The sequence below is a fragment of the Cetorhinus maximus genome, chromosome 10 (assembly GCF_964194155.1).
Source record: "Cetorhinus maximus chromosome 10, sCetMax3.hap1.1, whole genome shotgun sequence".
Lineage (NCBI taxonomy): Eukaryota > Metazoa > Chordata > Chondrichthyes > Lamniformes > Cetorhinidae > Cetorhinus > Cetorhinus maximus.
In genome coordinates this window covers 69,625,885-69,650,101 of record NC_135888.1, presented here as the reverse complement: position 1 = coordinate 69,650,101, position 24,217 = coordinate 69,625,885, and the positions used below count along the sequence as shown (strand labels likewise).

At 43.4% G+C, this 24,217-nt stretch overlaps 1 protein-coding gene across 2 annotated transcripts in view; it reads left to right on the top strand.

The window, feature by feature from the left end:
• nsg2 (neuronal vesicle trafficking associated 2) overlaps window positions 1–23,308 on the top strand; it is a 97,966-nt gene extending 74,658 nt beyond the window's left edge. For both annotated transcript variants that reach the window (XM_078550590.1, XM_078550589.1), the window contains exons 4-5: window positions 5,687–5,797; window positions 22,158–23,308. In XM_078550590.1, coding sequence (XP_078406716.1) covers window positions 5,687–5,797; window positions 22,158–22,361 — 315 coding nt within the window. In that variant the 3' untranslated portion in view covers window positions 22,362–23,308. The remainder of the gene's footprint in view (window positions 1–5,686; window positions 5,798–22,157) is intronic.
• The last annotated feature ends 909 nt before the right edge of the window (window positions 23,309–24,217 follow it).

Below are 24,217 nucleotides of genomic sequence, written 5' to 3'. Positions count from 1 at the left end.
TGGTGGGAAAAAACACTGGTGTAGAGCATGTTTTGACAGCTGTGATGTGCAGAAATCGAGATTTACCTGCCAGGGCTTTGCTCACATCGTGGATATTAGAGGAGCAGAAGATGCTGGAGCCTGACACCAATGGCACACTGGAGGAACATCCATGGCATACTGGGTGGATTCTCATGGACATGGCTCTGCTGTGAAGTAGCTCACGGAAGTTGGAAAGTCACCATTGATACTCACAAAGGATGATGGTTGAGGGAGTAGGGGAGGAAGGGCTAGGATAAGCTGTGAGAGGAAGACGGGGGAATGAAGGTGTCAGGATGGGGTGAGGTTGGGAGGGCTGTAATGAAGGTGTAAGGATGGGGTAAAGTTGGGAGGGGGGTAAGGAAGTTGTCAGGATGGGGTGAGGTTGGGAGGGGAGAATGAAGGTTTCGGGGGGAGGTTGGTAAGGAGGGAGAATGGGGGAGGAGAGGGTAATGGGGAAGAAGATGGCAACTGGGGAGAAATGTGTAAGGGGGGTGGAAAGTGCAAGGGAAGGAGTATGGAGAAGGGAGGGAGTAAGGATGGAGGAAGAAGCAAGAGTGGAGGAAGGAGTCAGGAAGGGGGTAGGAGTAAGGCTTGAGAAGGAAGCGAGCTTGGAGGAAGAGTTAAGGCTGGAGGAAGGAGTTGGGAGTGGGGAGGGACTAACGGTGGTGGAAGAGGTAAAGGTGGAGGAAGGAGTCAGGAAGGGTGAGGGACTAAGTGTGGGGGAGTCCAGGGGGATGGTAGGAGGATTGGGCATGGTGGGATGTGCAGGTGAATGTGCAAGGGAGGGGTCGGATAGGTCCATGCCTGCCTCCTGGGAAGCGAAGTGAGGGTGGGTGTGGTATGGAGAAAGGGTGAGAATGACTGAGGGCAGAGTGGGGTGGGAGGGTGAGGGTCTGATGGTAGCGATAGAAGGGGCGGTCAGAGTGGTTGGTGCGGACCCAGAGGCAGGCACGGACCCTGGGGGTGGGAAGGAAGAGGTCAGAGAAGTGAATGTGAATGGGGTGGGATTTTCGGGAAGGAAGGGAACGTGCACATTCACCTGGACATCCCCGAAGGAAAAGGGTTAGGGCTGGTAGGTAATGGAGGGGAGGTGGAAGGTGATGCTGGTGGTAGGGGGGTCAAATGTGATGGGGGAAAGGAAATGGGTGATTGGGGAAGGGTAAAGGACGGGGGAGCAAAAGTAAAACCAATTAGCACCTTGCTGTCTAAATCGAAAGTGAAACGAGAGTCATGGTGGGCGAGATCACGTGCTGCATGGGAATGTGATCAGTGAGTGGGCAGAGATGTAGGTCAGCTCAGATGGACAACTGAAAGCAACCCCTGCAAGCAACATTCAAAATGCTCAGGACATTGAGATGAGTGTGAAACATGAAGGATCCGTCTGCGTGGGAGAGTGTCTGCACGAGGCTCCGAAAGGCCCTGCCACACACACACTTGTCACTCCAGAATCACTTGTGGGCCGACTGCTCACTCTGCAGTGACAGGCCTTCCAGGCTGTTTATTTCTACCTCTTCAATGGAGGAGGAGTCCTCTTGGCTGCAGGTGAGGATGTGGATGGAGCTGAAGGACTGGCTGGCTGAGGGTGTTGGTCCCTTGGCTCCCTGTGAACCAAAGTAGGGATAAGTAGTGCATGGCTGCAGAGTCAAAAGCAGGAGAGAGAGCACTCACAGTTGCATTGAGGGAGGGATGATGCAGTGCAGGATCCTCAGGTGCGTGTTCACTGCCGATCTCATCATCGCCGCAGGCAGGGTCCACATCCTCACCAGCCAGCATGATGGCGCGTACGCTCCTCAAAGTGAGTGAGGGGTCTAATGTGGGCCACTCCACCTCTCCCCCCGCCGCCCCCACACCATTCTGGGACATCTCCCTGCTGATGTGAGCAGGCTTTTCCTGCATGGAAACAGATGGAGAGAGTGTGAGCAGAACACATGGCACTGCATGGAATGTTTGTGTGGAGAGCAGAGCCATGAACAGGAATGAGGATGTGAGTTTGAGAGGATACGAGCCTGATGGAAATGGGAGGGTGCGTGTGAGAATTAGTGGTGTTGCTCCTTGAGGTGTGAGATCTCTGTGGATGTGTGATGGGCTTGTGAGTGTGTGAGTTGAGAGTGATGAGAAGGGTGAGTTACCCTGGCGGAACCGATGAGACCATTCATCCTGTAATGGCACTGGGTGGCTGTCCTCTTTTGCAGGGCATTGGCACTGACAACCGCTGTCACCGTCTCCCAAGCTTGGTTGGTGATGCCACTGCCCGTCCTGCGGCCAGAGTGGGGATAGAGGATATCACAGTGGGCCTCCATGGCATCCAAAAGGCATTCCAGTGATGCGTCACTAAACCCGGGGTCTGCAGTCTTCCCTGCAGTAGCCGTGGCTTGGAAGCACTGAGATGTGTGCGCGTGGCTGCACTTTAAGTATGGTGTCCGGTGATGAAGCGGTGAGGTAATGGTGGGCGGGTGAATGAGAGCACACCCGCCATTGAAATGACGCGTTTCCCGGGAATGCATAAATAATGTGGCGGGTTGGGATGATACAGTGTGAAAACTCACCATCGCGGCCGGTGGGTAAAATGTTGTTTTACCCGCCCGCTACCACACTTAGTGCAAATCTGGGACGATTCCGCCCTCCATTTTCTTATTTGTGAGAAGTAGCAACTCACCCTTAGGTGCTGGAGATGGGCCTCACATTTTATAACTGCCAGGACTTGTGGAAGACAGACACATCAGTGCCTTGCCTTTGTAAAGATGAAACACATCAACTTGAAACTGAAATAATGGAGGGATCTTGAAAATTGGCTGCTACCCTGTAATGGAGCCAGTTTGTAAATGCTTATTGCCACAGAAATCTTTTCTCCCTGTGCCAACCAGGTTTAATTTGCTTGATGGTGATGTGTTCCACCACCAGGTTTCCTTTTCTCCTAGCCTGTCTTGAGGATTATTACTTTTGGTGGGGCATGGTTGTACAAACACCAATGGGTACAGATAACTCGCCTGAGTGTCCCTTTTTCATGTGTAAGCCAGTGATAAGGGTTCTTTGCTGCCCTTGCCTCTAACAAAAATGAGTCCTGAAGAGGCTAATTATCTGCAACATGACACTCACCTTCTACATGCCACTCATGTGCCATTCTATCAGAGCTGTTGGTGCTTGCTCCAGGCAGGCAATGACAACACTGAAAGGAAAAAGTTGGCATGTGATGTTATTTAGGTTCTGACAATATTTTTAAACAATCACATGCATGTGCCAGCCTCACAAGAGAACCTGGTGTAAAATCCCATCCTTGGTCTTTTCATGCACATTAATAAACATGGATGTTTTAAATAAAATTCATTGTTTTTAACATTTAAAAATATAGACAACACTAATGTTTGCCCAGCTAAGTACACCAGTGTGAGCATGCATGGGGCAAAATTTTTACCTCGGTGGACGGGCATTTTTGTCGGGTGAGTGTCCTGATGTCAATGCGCAGTCGTGCGATATTTCAGTTGGTGGGCACACGCTGGAACCGGCAGTGTGCCCACCGACAAGTAAAAGGCCTATTAAGGCCATTAACAAGGTTATTAAAATAAATTTTTCACTGCCCGTCCAACCTTGTGGTTGGTGGGCAGGCGAAAAGACCAAACAGCCTTTATGCTTTTTGGGAAACCCCATCCATGGGCGGGATGAGGCTTCCTAAAGCAAATAAAAATAAAATAACAATTTAAAATTTAGACATGTTTAATAACATTTTTCATTTCTTTATTACTATTTTTAAGACTCTGTACCTCAGAGAGAATTTTAAGCGCGCACTCACACGCATGTGCAAAGTTTGCGCTCGCCCCGCTTGCCCTCCTCCCCCTGCCCACACAGGCAGCGCTGCCTCTCATGTTTCACGCTGGGTGGGCCTTAATTGGCCCGCCAGAGTGAAATCACCTTCTGGCTTCGATCGCGGGTGGTGGTTGGTTTCCCGACCTCCCCCGCCCGCCCCCGCCGAGCCTGCTCGACAAGGGCAAAATTCTGTCCATGTTGTCATTAGAAAGTAGCCACTTGTTTCCTAGTTGAAATGCTTGGTGTAACCTGTATATCCAAAAGGAAACACTTCAAAATGTTCTCCTACATTTTGCGCAGCACTTGGTCTTGATTTACAATTAACTGATATTATACAATATTTCAAAATTGATCTTATCTTATATTTTAATAGGTTGTTCTCATTAACAGTGATAACTAAGAGTTAAGTATTTTTTTTACAGAGAACAAACAGCAACAGCACTGACACTTTCATCTTTTGGAAGGTGACTGTGAAGGCTCTATTTTCAACACATTTCTTTTTGACAAAATCTCAGGACAATGGCAGAGAAAAAAGTACATCGCATATGCATAATAAATGTCACTTTGTACAGTGTTTTACGCTTTCGAAATAAAATCAAAATAATGTGCTTATATCTATTTCCCCCCACGCATTAACGGAAGAGTAGGCCTGGTATAGGGCCGAGAAAATCAATAATTGCATTTTTAATATTTATTTGTAATCAGCAAGAGCAGGAGTGCTCCTCTGGATGGCACAGAAGCTGTTGGGCCTCAACTGTTCAGGTCTTTCCCTCCACTGTCCCCACCCTGCCAACCTGACCATGATCGAGTTTGGTCCCAGTCATTCCTTGATACAGATCTGAGTGCCAGCGACCTTACTGTGGGTTCGTGGTGATGGTCCACTGTCATGCTCAGTGTGGGAATTATGCTTGAAGAATGGTATTGAGGTCCTGAAATTAAAATGATCCAGGCTTCATGGCAGTGAGTTGAAATGAGCCTACTGCTCAACCCACTTGCCCCATTCTCATTTCTCGTTGCAGATTAAAATTGGGGCTATGGAATCTATTTAGGAGTGGATTAGTATAGTGCTTCCCCACAGTGTTACAGGAGAACAGTTGTTTCCACTCTTAACAATTTTTGAAAATGATTGTGACATTATTGACAATATTAAGTCCAGATGCATGACCTTGTGCACACTATCTGTGAACTTACACCTCATTTAAGTTTTCCTAGAATTATGGTGCTGAGCTGTTTGATTAACTGGTGAAACTGCACAAGCATTGATAGCTCAACCTTCATCCATACATGAAGTTCTAAGATTAGGTGATACTTTGTGAATGGAGCAGAACCTAAATTTCCTACGCTGACCAATAAAAGAGCTTAAATGAGTAAGTGACACTTGTCAACTAGCAAACCTTTGTCAAAATTAACATGTATGTACTCAGTTTGAGGTAACCAAATCCTTTACATGCCTCAAAGCAAAATTAATTTACTAGAAATAATCACCTTTTGAAAATCATCACATTGTGCTGCTTACTGATGCAGATGGGAATAAGCAAAGGCTGGTGCGACTTGGCAATCAAAACCTCAAATATTGTAAAATGAGAAAGTAATAGTTGCAAGAAGCCTGTCACTGGGTATGATTGAATTACAGTAATAAATGTTAGTAATGAAATATTTCTCCAAGGAGCCTCAGATTACTGTTGGATTGCTATTTGGCACTTGGGAGATCTTTGTATTGAACAATTTATAAAATGAAAACATATGAGTCATAAAAACTGTTAAAATGTTAAATTAAATTGTTTGATGTTTGTGAACATAATCAATATGCTTACTAAAAATTTCTAAGTTGATCATTTGGGTTTTATATTTTCTTGTGTTACAGGTTACCATTCTCATTTTTCTTGCTCTTGCATTTCTTGCCTGTATCGTGTTCCTCGTGGTATACAAAGCCTTCACCTATGATCACAGTTGCCCAGATGGATTTGTGTATAAGGTAAGGATTGAAAAAAAGGAATATGCCTTCCATAGACATATTGAATTTGTGGAATAACCAAACCTTCTTTCAAGTTTAATACCTAATAGAATTTGAAGTTATCAGCAAAGCAATGGCTAGTCATTTGCCACAATTTTATCGTGACTGTTACGATCCTTGGCCAGATCCTGGGACGTGGGGGGAGATCCAGTTAGGGAACAATGACATTTTGTTTAAAGTAGATAAAGGTTGAGATTCAAGGCACCTGCTTTTGGAATAAAGCCGCAAGATTCCACGGGTTTTGAACAAACAAAAACAAACTTTACTATACAAGTTCAGAAAGATAGAACAATTTACAATGTGTATCTTATACTCTAATATTCCAGCTAAGTATGAGGTACATGTGAATTAACAGACGGCTGTGGTTGAACACACCACGCTACAGAATAAATAACAGATGCAACCAAGACAGAGTCCATGGATTTCTTAAGAATCCTCCCAGACATCAGTAAACACCAAGTCAAACAATCTCGTTGAAACTCTGTCTCACAAAGGATTTCCAGTTTCACTTTTGAAAATCTGCCCTTGGAATTCTCTCCAAAAGTTTCTCCCACTCGAATGGCTTTAACAATGGCCCATCTCACAGGGTTTCAATCTCGCCTTCTGAGATTCCTTCTCCCTGGATTCCAGAGCACACTCAACACTAGCTTACAAGCACACTTTCAGACCTATGCCTGTGCCAAGCAGAACACCACTGCTCCAAAGGGGTACTTTTTCCCCAGTGGCCCACAGTATGGAGTCAATCTGCTAACTGCAGCTCTTTTTAAAATTCAGAGCCTATTTCTTTGCTCCCTTTTAACTTAACAGGAGCTATTCCTGCCCCTGTGCCTGTGACACTTCTGGCTCACCCCCCCCGCCCCCAAAACTGACTGCCTCAAGAAAAGTTGTTCACTGACCTTTGAACTGATCTGGGGACCTGTCAAAGCACTCCCAGAGGGTCCCACTCTTATTAGGCAGGCACCAGTGTAGCCAGCATTGGAACTAACCTCTGACTCCCTTATTAATCAAGAATCTATTTATCTCTGCCTTAAAAATACTCATTGACCCTGCCTCCACTGCACTCTGGGGAAGAGAATTCCAAATATTCATGTGTCTCAGAGAGTAAAAATTTTTCTCACCTCTATTTTAAATGTGAAACCCCTTATTTTTAAACTATGTCCCCTAGTTCTAGTTTCTCCCACATGGGGAAACACCCTTTCAGCATCTACCCTTTCAAGCCCCCTAAGGATTTTATATGTTTCAATAAGATCACCTCTCAATCTTCTAAACTCCATTGGATACAGGCCCAGCCTGTCCAACTTTTCCTCATAAGATAACCCTCCCAGTCCAGTTATCAGTCAAGTGAACCTTCTTTGAACTGCTTCTAACACATTTATACCCTTTCTTAAATAAGAAGACCAAAACTGTACACAGTACTCTAGATGTGTCTCACCAATGCCCTGTACATCCGGAGCAAAGCATCCCTACTTTTATAACATAAAAGCAAAATACTGCGGATGCTGGAAATCTGAAGCAAAAACAAAAATTGCTGGAAAAACTCAGCAGGTCCAACAGCATCTGTGGAGAGAAAGACAGAGTTAAAGTTTTGAGTCCGCTTGACTCTTCTTCAGAACTAAAGAGAAGTAGAAATGTGGTGAAATATATACTGTTTAAGGGGGTGGTACATGTGAAGCTGGATAGAAGGCCAGTGATAGGTGGAGGCAAAGGAGAGATTGCAAAAGATGTCATAAACAAAAGGTCGAAGGGGTGTTGATGGTGGTGATACTGGCTAAAGGAGGTGCTAATGGTGACATTAAGAGTAGAAAACAGGAGGAGCAAGTGACAGATGGCCCTAGTGTGGGTGGGGTGGGAGGAGGGGCGATTTGGGAAAAAGATCAAAATAGGTTAAAAGGTGGGGATAAAACAATGATTGGAAATAAATTTTAAAAATAATAATAGAAATAGGTGGGGAAAAAATATATACATATATATAAATAAACATTGAAAAAAGGGGATCAAAAAGGGGTGGGGATGGAGGAGAGAGTTCATGATATGAAGTTGTTGAACTCAATGTTAAGTCCGGAAGGCTGTAAAGTGCCTAATCAGAAGATGAGGTGCTATTCCTCCAGTTTGCGTTGAGCTTCACTGGAACATTGCAGCAGGCCAAGGACGGACATGTGGGCATGAGAGCAGGGTGGTGTGTTGAAATGGCAAGCGACAGGAAGGTCTATGTCATGCTTGTAGACGGACCGAAGGTATTCTGTAAAGCGGTCACCCAGTCTGCGTTTGGTCTCTCCAATGTAGAGGAGACCGCATTGGGAGCAGCGAATGCAATAGACCAAATTGAGGGAAGTGCAAGTGAAATGCAAACTGGAGGAACAGCACTTCATCTTCTGATTAGGCACTTTACAGTCTTCCAGACTTAACATTGAGTTCAACAACTTCCGATCATGAACTCTCTCTTCCATCCTCACCCCTTTTTGATACCCCTTTTCAATATTTATTTTTATATACATTTTTTTTCCCCACCTATTTCTATTATTATTTAAAAAATTTATTTCCAATCATTGTTTTATCCCCACCTTTTAGCCTATTTCGATCTTTTTTCCCACACCGTCCCCTCCTCCCACCCCACCCCCATTAGGGCCATCTGTCACTTGCTCATCCTGTTTTCTACTCATAATGTCACCATTAGCACCTCCTTTAGCCAGTATCACCACCATCAACACCCCTTCGACCTTTTGTTTATGACATCTTTTGCAATCTCTTCTTTGCCTCCACCTATCACTGGCCTTCTATCCAGCTTCACCTGTCCTGCCCCCTCTAAACAGTATATATTTCACCACATTTCTACTTCTCTTTAGTTCTGAAGAAGAGTCATACGGACTCAAAACATTAACTCTGTCTTTCCCTCCACAGACGCCTGCCAGACTTGCTGAGTTTTTCCAGCAATTTTTGTTTTTAATCCCTACTTTTATATTCCATTCCCCTTGCAATAAATGACAACATTCCATTTGCCTTCCTAATCATTTGCTGTACCTGCCTACTAACTTTTCCCTGATTCCAGGACCAGGAACCAGGACGCCCAGATCCCTCTGTACCTCGGAGTTCTGCAATCTTTATCCATTTAAATAATATGCTGCTTTTCTATTCTTCCTGTCAAAGTGGACAAGTTTGCTTATTCCCACATTATACCCCATCTGCCAAATTTTTGCCCACTCACTTAATCTATCTATGTCCTTTTGCAGACTCTTTATGTCCTCTTCACAATGTACTTTCCTACCCATCTTTGTATCAAATGCAATCATAGATTTGGTTGTGCATTTACAGAGCTAAGCTACAAATTTGATATTGTTTGTCAGAAGGGTTTAAAGTTTTGAAAGTAGGTTTGAATTGTCAAAGATTTTGCCCTGGAAACAGAGTTCTCAATGTTGTAGGATAACAGTGGTGGGATGAAAATTGAGGGATGCCATTGTTGGAATACCAAGAAAGAAACCATCTCATGCAGTAGCACAGTTCATAAGATGGCTTTGAGTAGAATTGCTGAAAAGGGTGCTGAAGAACAAAATACTGCAGTTCCCTTTGCAACACTGGCGACTTCTCATGCATCCCGCTATTCACCCTTGTCCTTTCAGTCTGCAGCCTATAAGTATAGATGAGGAAATGATACATGGTGAGACATAGGGAGGAATCATCCCAGATTTGCACTAAGTGCAGTAGTGGGTGGAAAAAAGGACGTTTTACCCGCTGGACGCAATGGGGGCTTTTCAACTCCCAATCCCGCCTCCTTAATTATGCATTCCCAGAAAACACGCTGTTTCGATGGCAGGTGGGCTCTGATTCTCCCACCATGCCGTCACCTTGCCACTTCATCACGCTGGGCGCCACATTTAAAGTGCAGCTGTGTGCACACCTCTCAGTGGTTCCAGCTCAGGACTGCTGCAAAGAAGACATGGCCCCGAAAAGCAAGAAAACTGCAGCCCCCTGTGTTGTTGTACGTCCCTCGAGCACCTTTTGGACGCCGTGGAGGCCTGCTGTGATATCCTGTATCCCAGCTCTGGCCGCAGGAGGGGCAACAACATTACCACTCTGACTTGGTAGGCAATGGCACTGGTGATCAATGCCAATGCTGCACAAAAGAAGTTGGCCGTCCAATGCAGATAGAGGTTGAACGAACTCATCTGTGCCTTTGGGGTGACGCAACCACCTTATCACTCAAAACTCACACACTCAAGCCCATCACACAGTCATGGGCATCTCACTCACTGCCAGCTCAAGGGACCTCACCACTCTCTCTCTCACACACACCCTCACATCTCCATCTGGCCTGGTCTCTTCTGGAGACTGCCCCCTCAGCCTTCATCACCTTGAGGCCACTTGCACAGATCAACTTGTGCCCTACACACACCTGGGATACCCCCCTTCCCCAGTACAGCCCTCGCCCTACAGTCTCTTCCCTTGCCTGAAGCCACTTCTCCACCTTCGCCAAGAAAGCCCGAGTCCTGCAGTTGTTGAAAAGCCACTCCCACCTTATGGCTGGTCTGGTAGGTAGAGACCTGACCGTGAGCTCCCCTAAAAGTGATGTAAAGTTAGTGAAGCATGGCGCTGATGACTGCGAGTGCTGCCCGAAGCAAGGTAGACAAACAAGCCTCAAAGTCTCAAGTGAAGTGCAGCTCACCATGTGCATGTTGCTTATGTACAGTTGTGAAACACGTCGGTGTGCAATCACGCCGATGTGCTTGAATGACCTGGCATGGAGGTTGATTCCGACGAGCTAGGCTTACAATGATTTGCAGATGTATTACAATGAAGTTCCTAACATCGGAAAATGGGAAATGCGGCCCTCCGTTGATGGACAGAATGGATGATTGCAAACTAGTCTCATGACGTCGTGAAACCGACTTTTGGCCTTCTCGCCATATTGTCCGCTCATGCTACCAAGCATGCCCGACGCCAGCGGGCATGGAAAGTTCCTCCCATAGGGTGGTATTTAATGGAGATGATGGGGGTCTCACCTACCAGCTGGAGAGCTAGCAATAGCCTTGCATCACCTCCTTACTGGAAGACCTGCTGAATCAAATGCCAAAATAAAATCAAAATACTACGGATGCTGAAAATCTGAAACAAAGCCTGAAAATTAGGAAAGACTCAGCAGGTTTGGCAGCATCTGGGGACAGAGAAACAGAATTAATTTTTTGAGTCCAATATGACTCTTCTTTGGAGCTCCCGAAGTTTGGAAGAAGAGTCTTATTGGAAGAGTCTCATTAGCTTTATTTCTCTATCTATAGACGCTGCCAGACCTGCTGAGTTTTTCCAGCATTTTCTGTTTTTGAATCAAATGCCAATCAGACACCTAAGTGAACAGATTCCCCAAGATCAAAGATCCCTGGGAGCAGAAATTCCACCCCCCACCCAAAAGAGTTGAATCAGCTGTGCATTGCTCAGTAGTACCACTGGCGGTGCGGTGGCAACTGCTGGTAATGCATCTACCCAAGGTTCAGATCACTGACGGACCCAGGCAGTGGATGAGTGAGGGTGGGATGGAGTTCATAGGCAGAAAGGGCAAGGGATGGCCCTCAGCAGGCCCCTCCATTCCTATTGCCAGGCTGCTTGATCAGGCCACTGAGTGCCATTGAACGAGGGACCCCCACACTCACAGGTGCCCACAATCAACTCTGATAATGCTTGCTTTTTCTGCATAGTGAGTCCCCCGCCTGTTGCTGGTTGAATATCAGTGGTGGTGGCATAAGCACCTTAATTGGGCATTAATTATCCACTTAAGAGCCTCAGTTGGTGGCGGAGTGGGAAGGCCGCCCATGAGTCTTCCCTGCCCGCACTTAAGTGGGCAGAGGCAGGAAGGTGGCAGGGTCCCCATCTGGCTTCCTTCTGCTTGATCAAATGCATCTCCATCGCCAAACCCGCCTTGGGGGAGAGCATTAACTGTCATCCCAAGTGTACATGGAAGCCAGAGGATGTGGATGCAGAGTTGGATGTAGCTGAGCAGAGCGTCTAGACATGCCATTCCCTGGCTATAGAGTGCACGGACGATGATCTCAGGAATCCTGCTGTAAAGAGACAGAATCTGGCAAAGCATCTCTCCCAAGATATAAGGTTGAAGGCTGAATAGTGGTGGAGACCACTGGCCCTGCTGTGTACCAACATCTAGGATGAGGCTCAACTCTTAGGAGAACAGTCTAGAGTACTGTAGGCCGTGGTGTATAATTCAACCTTTGAAGCCTCAAAAAATTCTTCCAAAAATGGGGACCAACTTATACCCTGAGTATAAAATGTGAACCACTGATGTTGGTGTAGGTGGTCACCAATTTGAAATATGAGAAAAAAAACACCTCTAATTCAAATTAAATCAATGTGACACAGTTTATTGAATTAATTCATTCTAGAAGGATACATTTAACCACAATCAAAACATTTTAAAAACTGTCGAATTTATTGTCTTTGGCAACCAATGCAAAGAGTTCATTGAATTTATTCTGAATCACTTTGGCTATGGCATCATCATAAGGATTCCACTCTGGATCAGATTTCGCACTTTCAGTTTCAGAATCATGCCTCCACAATAAATCATCTTCCTTTCTATCCATTGAATTGGATACTCCACAATTTTTGAATGATCTAATCACAATTTGTGCGTTAATAGCATCCCACAATTTGATGATGAAAACATACTAAACATCAAGCGGGACAACATGCATACGCATATAACTCTTTGGGAAGGTTTTTTTCTCTGTCAACCATCTACTTATCCCATTCGGCATGAACAGGATCTTTGAATGACTTGTTGAGGCACACATCCAAAGGTTGAACTATGGACGTTAGACCCCTACCCCTGCTATAACTGAAACGTGGGTGTTATTTCTTGGCAGATGCCTCTTGATCTCATCAGTTGTATGGGATATAAACATGTTCCACATGAACAAGCTGTATTCTTTGCGTAGGCCACCAGGATATCTATTCCACATATTATTGGACACAACTTCACTCCACCCTCATCCATCCATCTGTTGTCTTGGACATGCACAAAAACTCCTGCAGGGAACTTGATTTTCAACATATAAATTACACTTGTAAATTACCATAGGCTTTAATTTTGTTCCATTGGCCATGCAGGCTAGCACCACTGTGAATCTTGTCTTCTCATACTCTGTGGTTTTCACTAGAACTGTTTTTGAACCTTTCCACTCCGCAGTTGGGTTACTGGACATATTGAAATTCATGGACAATTCATTTATTTTGCTGATATGACATAATGAGTCTTTTTACTGCTGTTTGATGATGAATTGCTAAACTGGTAATTTTGGCATCGAGGCCTTTTGGAAGTCCCTGAGTGACCTTGGTTTTCTGCTGTAACACAAGGTATTTTCATTCCATAAAGTAGCTACACAACTAGCTGTTGCTCTGAAATCTTTGCTGGACTCAAGGTTTGATTTAGCCACTTAAGTGTATATTTATGCATTGCATTTCTGATGACGATGCATTCTGATGATTTTCAAGGACTCATTCTGATACATGCTTCTCAAGATCAGGTCAGTGGCTGGTCCCAGTTCCCATGATACATTTAGTCTTTGGCATCTTCTTAAAGGAGGACTTCTCCTTCTTCCATTTGCACACCAGTTTTTCATGAACACTGAATTCCCTTGCTGCAGCAGAGTTATTTGACGAGTTAGCAAATGTTACAGCTTTTAGCTTGAAACCAGCTTTCCGCTTCATTCTTTTTGCCATTCGCCACACATAGTCTGCTCTGTGTGGGCATGTCTTAAACTCCTGTGCATCTTCTTGGCATCCGGGCCCATATCACTTGCTTGATCCCATGCACCATGCAAATCTGAGGTGAAAATTGAAACCTGTTGTAATACGAGTATAACATTTCTTAGCAGTAAAGAGAGGCTGACTTATATGCCAAATTTTTAAAATTAATTCATTCATGGGATGTGGGAGTCGCTGACAAGCCCAGCATTTATTGCCCATCCCTAATTGCCCTTGAGAAGGTGGTGGTGAGCCACCTTCTTTAAGGCTGCAGATCATGTGGTGAAGGCACACTCACAGTGCTGTTTCGAAGGGAGTTCAAGGATTTTGACCCAGCGACAGTGAAAGAACAGCAATATAGTTCCAAGTCGGGATAGTGTGACGCTTAGAGGGGAACTTGCAGGTGGGTGGTGTTCCCATGCATCTGCTGCCCTTGTCCATCTAGATGGTAAAGGTGGTGGGTTTGGAAGCTGCTGTCAAAGGCACCTTATTGAGTTGCTGTAGTGCACCTTGTATATGGTACACAATGCTGTTACTATGTGTCAGTGGTGGAGGGAATGACTGTTTAAGGTTGTGAATGGGATGCCAGTCAAGCTGTCTGCTCTATCCTGGATGGTGTCAGCTTGTTGAGTGTTGTTGGAGTTGCACTCTTCCCAAGCAAGTGGAGAGTATTCCGACTTATTCTGACAGTATTCTGTCTTGTGCCATGTAGATGGTGGACTGACATTGAAGAGTCAGGAGGTGAATTACTCTCTGAAGAATTCCCAGCCTCTGACTTGCTCTTGCAGCCTCAGTATTTATATGTCTCTTCCAGTTCAGTTTCTGGTCAATGGTAACCCCAGGGTGCTGATAGTGGGGGTAATGTCATTGAATGCCAAGGGGAGATGGTTAGATTTTCCCTTGTTGGTGATGGACATTGCCTGGTACTTGTGTGGCGTGAATGTTAATTGCCACTTATCAGCCCAAGCCTGAATATTGTCCAGGTCTTGCTGCATTTGGACATGGACTGCTTCAGTGTCTGAGGTATCTTTGGACAGGATTTTTAAGTCAGCGTGCGGGCGCGATCAACAGGCCTGGGAGTGGCCAGGGAATGGACTGCTGCCCGTGATTGGCCCCCGATCGCGATTTCATGCTGGCTGGCCAATTAACGGACAGCCAGCATGAAACGTGCACTGAAATGCTCAGCGCTGCCGGGGTGGGGGCAGGAGGAGGGCGGGCACTGACATAAGCCTGGGCGCGGGGGAGCGTGGAATGAAAGCTCCCTGAAGGCAGGGAGCTGCCTTAGGGGGCTGAAGAATTTAAAACCGATAAATAGAGATTTTAAAATCTGGAAAAAAAAGTCCACGCATCAGTATCAATCTCCTGAACTTATACATGATGAAAATCCTGTCAATACATTTTTTTTTTATTTAGTAACGGAAACCTCATCCCACCCTTTGATGAGGTTTTATTAAAAATGCAAAGTCCGCCTGGCAGATTCGCCTATCTGCCAACTGTAAGGTTGGACGGACACGGAAAAATTGGGAACAATTGGAACTTTAATGGGCATAACTGCCCTCTTAACTGTTGGTGGGCCCACTTCCGACTTCCTTGCACGTCTGCCAACCGAAATATCGTGCAAGACTTTGGAACATGTCCAGCCCAAGGAACCCTTTGAGATATGTGCGCTCCTCTAATTTTGGCCACAATGAGCAACCCCGAATTTAATTGCTCCAACATTGGTGGTTGTACATTCCACTGCATTAGCCCTAAGCACTAGATAACTCTCTTTAAATCATTCCACCTCTCTACCTCACTTTCCTCCTTTTAGATGCTCCTCAAAACCTACCTCTTTGACCAAACTTTAGGTTATCTGCTGTAATATCTCCCTGTGTGACTTGGAGTCATATTTGTTTTAAAAACGCCTCTGTGAAGCAACTTGACTCTTGATTATGTTAAAGTTACTATTTAAATACAAGTTATTGTTATAACTTGTAGGCAATGACCATCTCCAACAAGAGAAAATCTAACCATTGCCCCTTGATTACAATGGCATTACCATCACTGAATCCCCCACTGTTAACATTATGGGTTACCAACAATGGGTTACCATTGACCAGAAACTGAACTGGACTAGCCATATAAATACTGTGGCTACAAGAGCCGATCAGAGGCTAGGAATCGTGTGATGAGTAACTCACCTCCTGATTCCCCAAAGCCTGTCCACCATCTAAAAGGCACAAGTCAGGAGTGTGATGGAATACTCCCCACTTGCCTGGATGAGTGCAGCTCCCACAACACTGAACAAGCTTGACACCGCCCAGAACAAAGCAGCCTGCTTGATTGGCACCACATCCACAAACATTCACTCCCTTCACTACCGATGCACAGTAGCAGCAGTGTGTACCATATACAAGATGTACTGCAGGAATTCACCAAGGCTCCTTGGACAGCACCTTCCAAACCCATGACAACTACCATCTAGAAGGACAAGGGCAGCAGACAGATGGGAACACCACCACCTGGAAGTTCCCCTCCAAGTCGCTCACCATCCTGACTTGGAAATATATCGCCGTTCCTTCACTGTCACTAGGTCAAAATCCTGGAACCCCCTTCCTAACAGCACTGTGGGTGTACCTATACCACATGGACTACAGCAATTGAAGAAGGCAGCTCACCACCACCTTCTCAAGGGCAGCTAGGGATGGGTAATAAATGCTGGTCTAGCCAGCAAAGCTCACATCCCCTGAATGAATAAAACAAACACATCGCAACAACTTTCTGCATAATATGAATTCATGTGCAAAAAGAGCTGTTGCTATCATTGTAAATGAGCTGCATATTTAGGGAATCGGAGCTGTTGCAGCTTAACCATATGGTGGTTTACATTTTGGGCACACCGTAACATTTGGATTATGAACCCTGACAATCTTGGGGGATTTGGCAACTCAGAAATTTGATGGATCTCTCAGTCATCTGACTGGAAACACTGCTAAATTGTCCAAATTGAGATGCCCCGTAAGAAAGAGCTATTTACAGAGGAATGCATAACTGTCTAATCTGGGAAAAGTCTCTGGACTCTCTGGGATGGGCCTATGGTGTAGTAACTGAGAGCTGTGGTCATTTGCCCTGTTACAGTCAGAACTGTACATGCCATAACCTTGATTGCAGATCTGATTGCAGCAACAAACAGAATTACTGTAAAGTATCAGGACAGAAACATAGCTTCCCAAGACAGAACTCCTGAGAGAGATCTTGCAAAGTGTGGATCTGCTAGGAAAGTCTGGTTGTCCTCTAGTGATGTCTGATTAATCTGGCTTTCCTTACAACCTGTTCCTCATCCTGTAGCATATACATCATGTAAAGTGGGATTTCCAATGGGAAGCCCATGTGCAGCCTTCAGACCTTAGTTCAGTAATGCTCTTGAAATACGCTGCTTTCCATAGATGATGCAAAATGAATGGGAAAGCTTTCTGAGTAAAACAGTGATTTTGTTTCTCCCAATTCCTGAAGTGGGCCTCAAGGTTTGGTTAAAAGTCTGCACAAGGAAACTGGTATTTCCGCCTTAATGAATAGTGATACACATTCCCACGGATGAATAGGAAGATAGAAGTAATGGAATTTACAATGACTGGTTCCCATCTACTCTTGGGCCAGGATCTTTAGGTCGGCAAGTGGGGGGGCAGGGCCCGCTCGCCGATGCGTAAAGTGATGCGGGATGATGTCGGGTTGAACTCTTGATGTCACCCCGCATCATTTCAATTTTCAGATCGGCGGAGGGGCAGCCGAATCAGCTGTGCGCCCGCCGATCTGTCAACAGCCTATTGAGGCCATTTAAAAAGTAATTGACATAATTAATGGACCTGCCCGTCCAACCTTAAGGTTGGCGGGCAGGCTGGGAGCCCTGACGGACTTCAGAAAAAGTGTGAAACCTCATCCATGGACGGGATGAGGCTTCATTAGGGTTTTAAAAAATTTAATAAAGATTAGAGTTAAAGTGATGGACATGTCTCAACTCATGTGACAGTGTCACATGAGGGGACATGTCAGGGAAATTTTGTTTTTGTACCTTTACCATTTTTAAATGTGGAGCTGATCTCCCTGAGGCAGCAGTTAGCCTCAGGGAGATGAGTGTGGTCTTTCGTGCACATGCGCGAAGGAGCGCATTCTCGGCTGAGGGAATCCTGCCCCGCCTGCACAGGGAGCGCATAGCGCTTCCTGGAGGATGTCACACTGGGTGGGTCTTAATTGGACCGCCCACATAAAATGGTGGTGCACCCCCAATCAGGGGCGCCGATCAGAGGCGTGCCTGCCTGCACCCACCCCTGCACTTCCCCCCTGATGGGGAGAGAATTCTTCCTTCAATTCTGTCATTTTCAGAATTTCCTAATTTTCATGCTGTCCATGCCAAGTGTTCACAAAAAGTTACAGCTCTCTTGATGCATGTCATGCATATCTGTATCTTAGTATAGTGTGTATTAAAGATGTAACATACAATTGAAAACTTTGCCACACTGGCATCTAACAATAGCAACACTACATGATGCATGGTTAATTATTGACATATAGGTTAACTTGCAGGTTGTCTACATGTCTCACTATACATGTGCTTCTTCAACTTATGGCATCTGAAGGTTACTTTTCTATATAACAAGATGATGCATAGTTCAAGACACATTCCTGATCTGAAAAATGCCTCCCAGGAAAAATCTGGGAATTGAAAGCACATCTCCAACATGCCCCATTAACTCTGGCATGAATGATAGGCCCACATAGATCAGTAGCAGCAGATTCCAGCAGCTTGCTTCTAACACTGACAGGCATCCTTTCATCATTCCTCGACAAGACCTGTTTCTTCTCAAGGTCCCTGAGGGCAAGAGAAATTTCTAGTGTAATGCCCATCATAGCATTTCAGAGTGGTTGATCAAAGGGTTAAATTCCCTGTAATAAAATACGAGTCTGAGTGGTCCCTGCAGACCTGACTTCTGGGATTTTTTTCACCCATTTTGGTTGTACCCATATGCAAGCAGTGCATTGCATTGTAAAAAAAACCGCTATATTTCTTAAATAGGCAGACTGTCATGAAACTACGCAATGGCAGACAACCACTGGGCTTGTAGGGAAATAGACATAAAAAAAAAAATTCCCTTTGATCCCTTTTATGGCAATGAGAAGGTCTGAAGGTGGTAATGTGTGTAGCTTGACAGAGACAAAGATGATCTTAATCTTTCTAAGAACATAAGAAATAGGACCAGGAGAGGACCATATAGGTCCTCGAGCCCACTCCGCTGTCCAGTACAATCATGGCTGATCTTCTGCCTCATCTCCACTTTCCTGCCCACTCCCCAAATCCCTTGATTCGCTGAGAGACCAAAATTCTGTCTGTCTCAGCCTTAACTCAATGAATGCGAGCATCCAAAACCCTCTGGGTTAGACAATTCCAAAGATTTACAACCCACTGAGTGAAAACATTTTTTCTCATTTCAGTCCAAAATGACCAACCCCTTGTTCTGGTATTGTGATCCCGTGTCCTAGATTCCCCAGCAAGATGAAAAAACCTTTCAGTGACTACCCTGTCAAGCCTCTTCAGACTCTTGTATGTTTCAATGAGATCACCTCTTATTCTTCTAAACTCCAGCAAATATAGGCCCAATTTACTCAGTGTCTTATCATAGGACAACCCTCTTGTTCCTGGAATCAAGTGCACCTTCACAGCACTGTCTCCAAGGCAATTATATCCTTCCTTAAATAAGGAGACCAAATCTGCATACAATATTCCAGGTATGGTCTCACCAAAGCTATGTAGTTGTAGCAATAGTTCTTTATATGGGATAGTCGAGTCTAGCGGTAGCAAAGGCATGAATGAGGGTAGCAAGAATCTCCTTTCTGAAGAAGGTGTATTAACTCCTTGTATTTATATATTTAGGTCTTGTGCTGCTTTAGTGTTTTGTTCTTTCTTTTTGGTTCTGCATATTATTTCATTTGCAAGTGAATTTGACCAGCAATTTTGGTTTGTAAGAATTGGTTTGCCAATATGCTTTTTCCACCTTTGAATATAATAGGAGAACATGGTACCAGTAAGTACTGTAGTTTACCATAACTGGAGTCAGGTGTGAAACCCTGGAATTATATCCTGTACATATTGGCGAATAAAGGCAGGGACTTGGCTTACATATGGAACAATCTGAACTGGAACAGTATGTGCCAAATGATTAACAATTGTGGTGCAATTACTACACATATAAGTGATAGCTAATAGCTGATTACTAGGAAGTAACCATTAGTAAAATTATCATTTTAAAATATATTTATATTTAAAGCACAAAATATAAATAGGAAACATTTCCCCATATATCCTGTTTTGTTAATGTAATATGTATATATTTGATGTTTAAAATTTTGTTCTAGTAATATGTAATTGAACACGAATCACAGCTGCCTAACTGCTTGATCATCAACTAAAATGATTTTTAATTCAATAGTTTACCTCATGTTGATTCTAAGCAATTATATGCTACACTTCCCATATGCTTAATCACATTTAATTCTTGTTGATTTTATATCATTGAATTATGCCATTCCAAATTAAACTAGCCTGCAAATTCAGCAATATTGTTTAGCTGAATGAAACAATGTTGTCATCACCAAAGGCCTCTGGGAATACATTGGAAAATGAACAGAATATGCAACCAAGTGTGCACAGTTGCATTTATGGATGGAAAAGCGAGAAATAAAAACTATTTCTGCGCAAAGTTCTGTTTCCCTTTGACAATAACTTAGTGAATTTTCTAACCTATAGCATCCTTTTCTTTGATGTAATAATTTTACCTGCCAAATTGCTAAACCATTTTGTGTCACATGCATTTGGAGTACAGGAATGCAATAGCTTAGTTGTTACAGTATTGATGTCATGACTTAGAATTCGACCATGGTGAGTTGTGAAATTGGATTAAATAAATCTACTGATTTGAGGGCAGATACCAGAAAAAATATCCAAGAAAGCTGTCAGATTATTGCAAAATCCCACTTAAGTCACTGATGTTCTTCAGTGAAGGGAGCCTCTTCTATCTATAAAACTCAATAATTTGATACATTGCGAGAGCACCCACAACCTTGCAGGGCAACTAAAGATATGCTGTAAATGGGGCCTTGCTAGAGTCATCCACCTCCCAAAAACAAAATGAAAAAAATGGCTGCTAACTACACTCATAGTTGCAATGACCTTGGAGATGAGCTTAGATGGAACCAAATTTATATCCCTCTTCTACATGGCACAACCTTTTTGTGTTCGAACATAATGCCTGGTTCAAATTCTGCCATCTGAAGCCACTGTTCCTCATTGTGACCATTTTACTTGAGTGGAACCATGTAGCTTTGACAAAAAAAAGGACTGCCTCATAATATTCATAGTTGAGCAAGAGGCCCCCTATATTGGAGTGTTGTAATTTATTTCATGTTCTTGTTGGTTTTATTCTCTGCACTCATGCCGAAAATGCAGGATTGAGAGTGCCTTGTCTCTTTTGGTGCTGGCAGAGAGGAGACTTTCATAATATCAACCTACAGTGCCATCCACCTATTTAGACAGGGCAGTTTCTCCTTTTCTCACCAATTTTCTCTCCTGAAAATAGTGAATACTTGCTGATTTTTAGTTCCACACGAATCAGATATTCTCTGGTATCTCACTCAATTGCTCCTTATGTGGAGTCTTGACCGTAGTGTGTTAGTGGGTAATTCAGGTGTAGGAGTTAGCACACTCAAATTTGTTGCTGTTTTCACTCTGTGACCATACATGCACATTTCCAGCAAAGAATGCTGGATAGTGATTAAGTGTGAAATTTCTGGATGACTTCCCCCTCCCTAACCTAGGGGTACTGAGGTTTTGCAGCATCTCTATTTCTGTCCTGGCTGACATCAGCTGGATGACAGATTGAATCCAGGACCACCTTGTCCAGATGGTTCAGCTATTCACTGAACAAACTTTCTGAACTGTCAGGGGAGTCGGGGCATTTTATTCCATTTTGGCTACTATTATAACCTAGACCTAAAACATAGAACCAGTTGTTTGGCGCAATATTTAAATAATATATTGATTGAAAATTTATGTGAGACAATACAGAACATGAAAACATACAAGGTGAGTACAAATCAAAGGTACCTAGATGGATACAGTAGAAGTTATACTGGCAGTTACCCATCAACTATGTGAAATTGCAACTCTTAAACTATGCCTCAAGTCCAGATTCTGTACCACCAATGCTTAACTGTAATGATAATATAAAAATATGCCACTCAAGCACAGTAGAGAAGCTTTTGATAGCTAGCTGACTTGAATCATGTTGTGTTTGCACCTTCCCTTGTTGCAGTGGATATATGACTGCCTCATATAATCAGTCAAAATAATTAACAAGGATCTTCAATCAGCTCAAACGTGATATTTTCCATGGCTATGGCATCCAAACAGGAACTATTTTAACTAGACTGAAGGACTTGGGAAGATCCATAGATTTATTTTATTTCAAGCCTAATTAGTTATTTTGTGATTTTTTAAAAAAAAGAAACAAAGCAAGTGTTAATTATTTTATTTTTGTTTTCCTGGCAGCATAAACGCTGTATACCAGCATCTCTTGAAGCCTACTACTCAGCACAAGACTCTACTTCCCGAGGGCGATTCTACACGGTCATCAGCCATTACAGCCTGGCTAAACAAACGACCTCCCGATCAGTTTCTCCATGGCTGCCTGCTGCATCAGCTGAGAAACCAGCAGAACATGATTCAAAATCCTCAAGCAGTGATAGTCACTGAACAACTTACCAGGGGTAACGTTTTTTCAAAACATAAAACTAAGTGAAAGGTGTTAAGGTTGCAAATAATGGACTGTTGTATCAGTTCCAAAAGGAAGCAGTGTTTGGATTATACAATAATTGTTTCTTTTGTCCCTTGTCCTTGTTGATTTGTAATTGATTCTGAAGTTTTTTGTACAAAGGCATGTTTGGTGTTGCTGCACTTCACGTTATAAACTCATTTTTAAATAGGCTACTTGAAGAAATCTGTCTTCAATGACTTTGTTCTTATTGTTTAATTGAATTTCAAAAATAACCTTCATAAAGTGTTCAGTGAGCTCTCTCCTGAAGACAGAGGCATTTATTCATTATTTGAAATAGAGCATTTCCCGCATGAGCAGTTTATGTGCATGAAATTTTGCACGTTTAGCTGACGTGTACAGTTATAATCATATGATGTTGTCACCCTCAGTGGCTGCACTTTTTTGGAAGTAAAACAGATAAGATAAGTTTATGTAATTCAGCCATTGGCTGAAGAGCAGTTGATAACAAATATTTCTCCAATGCCTACAGACACTTGGGTGCTCTGTAGTTCCTGCATACTACAGTAATGCTTATGCCTGGAAAGGGATAGAGTGATTGACTGCTGTACATATGAATTCTTGATATTGAGGATGCAGTGTGGGGATTTATACATTAGATTTCACATGAATAACAGATTTGTAGCTGAAGCTTGGTAGAGAATTGTAATGATTAGTATTTAACACAAGTGCAGAATCATCTTTCTCATGTTTTCACTTGTAATATTACATTGTCAATCGTGTTGATTTCAAGCTAATGTAAAAAAGAAGGAATAATTTATAACTCCTTGTGGTGTATTTTTGTCACTATCTAGCAGAAACTAAAGTTTTTTTGGTTGTGTTTCTTGGGATTTTTCCGATAAAGAAATAAAGCTAGATGTGTCTGACATTTTCAATAGTTTTTTTTATTTTTGTTGGATATCCTGCTGATCACAAATAAAACAAAATGAGCAAACATTATCAACTTTCATCAGCTATGATCTGAATGGTCCTTCCTGAACACAACGGTACAATGACTATCTGCCTTGTTGCAACACCATTTATTTCATACTTGCATATAATGGTAGCTACACCAATATCTCGAATACCCCTCCACTGTAGCATGCATTGGTGAAAACAAGTATATGCAATGATACCAAAATCTAGGATTTCAAAAAATTAGTTCTTGGGATGTGAGTATCGCTGGCAAAGCCACCATGTATTTGCCATCCCCAATTGCCCTTGAACTAAGTGGCTTGCTAGACCATTTCAGAGGGCAGTTAAGAGTTAACCTCATTGGAGTTACAGATAAGCCAGATGGGATAAAGGCAACAGATTTCCTTCCCTAAAGAACATTAATGAACTAGGTGTGTTTGCACAACAATCCAGTAGTTTTGCGATTATTATTAGTGAGACCAGCATTTTATTCCAGATTTATTAATTAATTGAATTTAATTTCTCCTAGCAATCATAGTGGGATTTGATCTCATGCCTGTGGAGCATTACTCTGTGCCTCTGGATTACTAGCCCAGTAACAACACCATGCTACTGTCCCCCTAATGCATTAAATGTCGCAAGTGCTGAAAAATGTAGTTGTTCTTAATTTCCAAACCAGTCAATTTCTGGTCTTAAGACACCAGAAAAAAGATAAACTTGAGAAGAAAAGTAATTGAGGAATATGTAAAAAAGGTTAGATGAAGACAGGAGGAAGAAGGCATGTATGGAGCATATACATCAGCAGAGACCAGTTGGGCTGACTGGCCTGTTTTTAATGCTGTAGAACGCTATGTAATATTTCTCTGTAGAAGAGACCATGCTA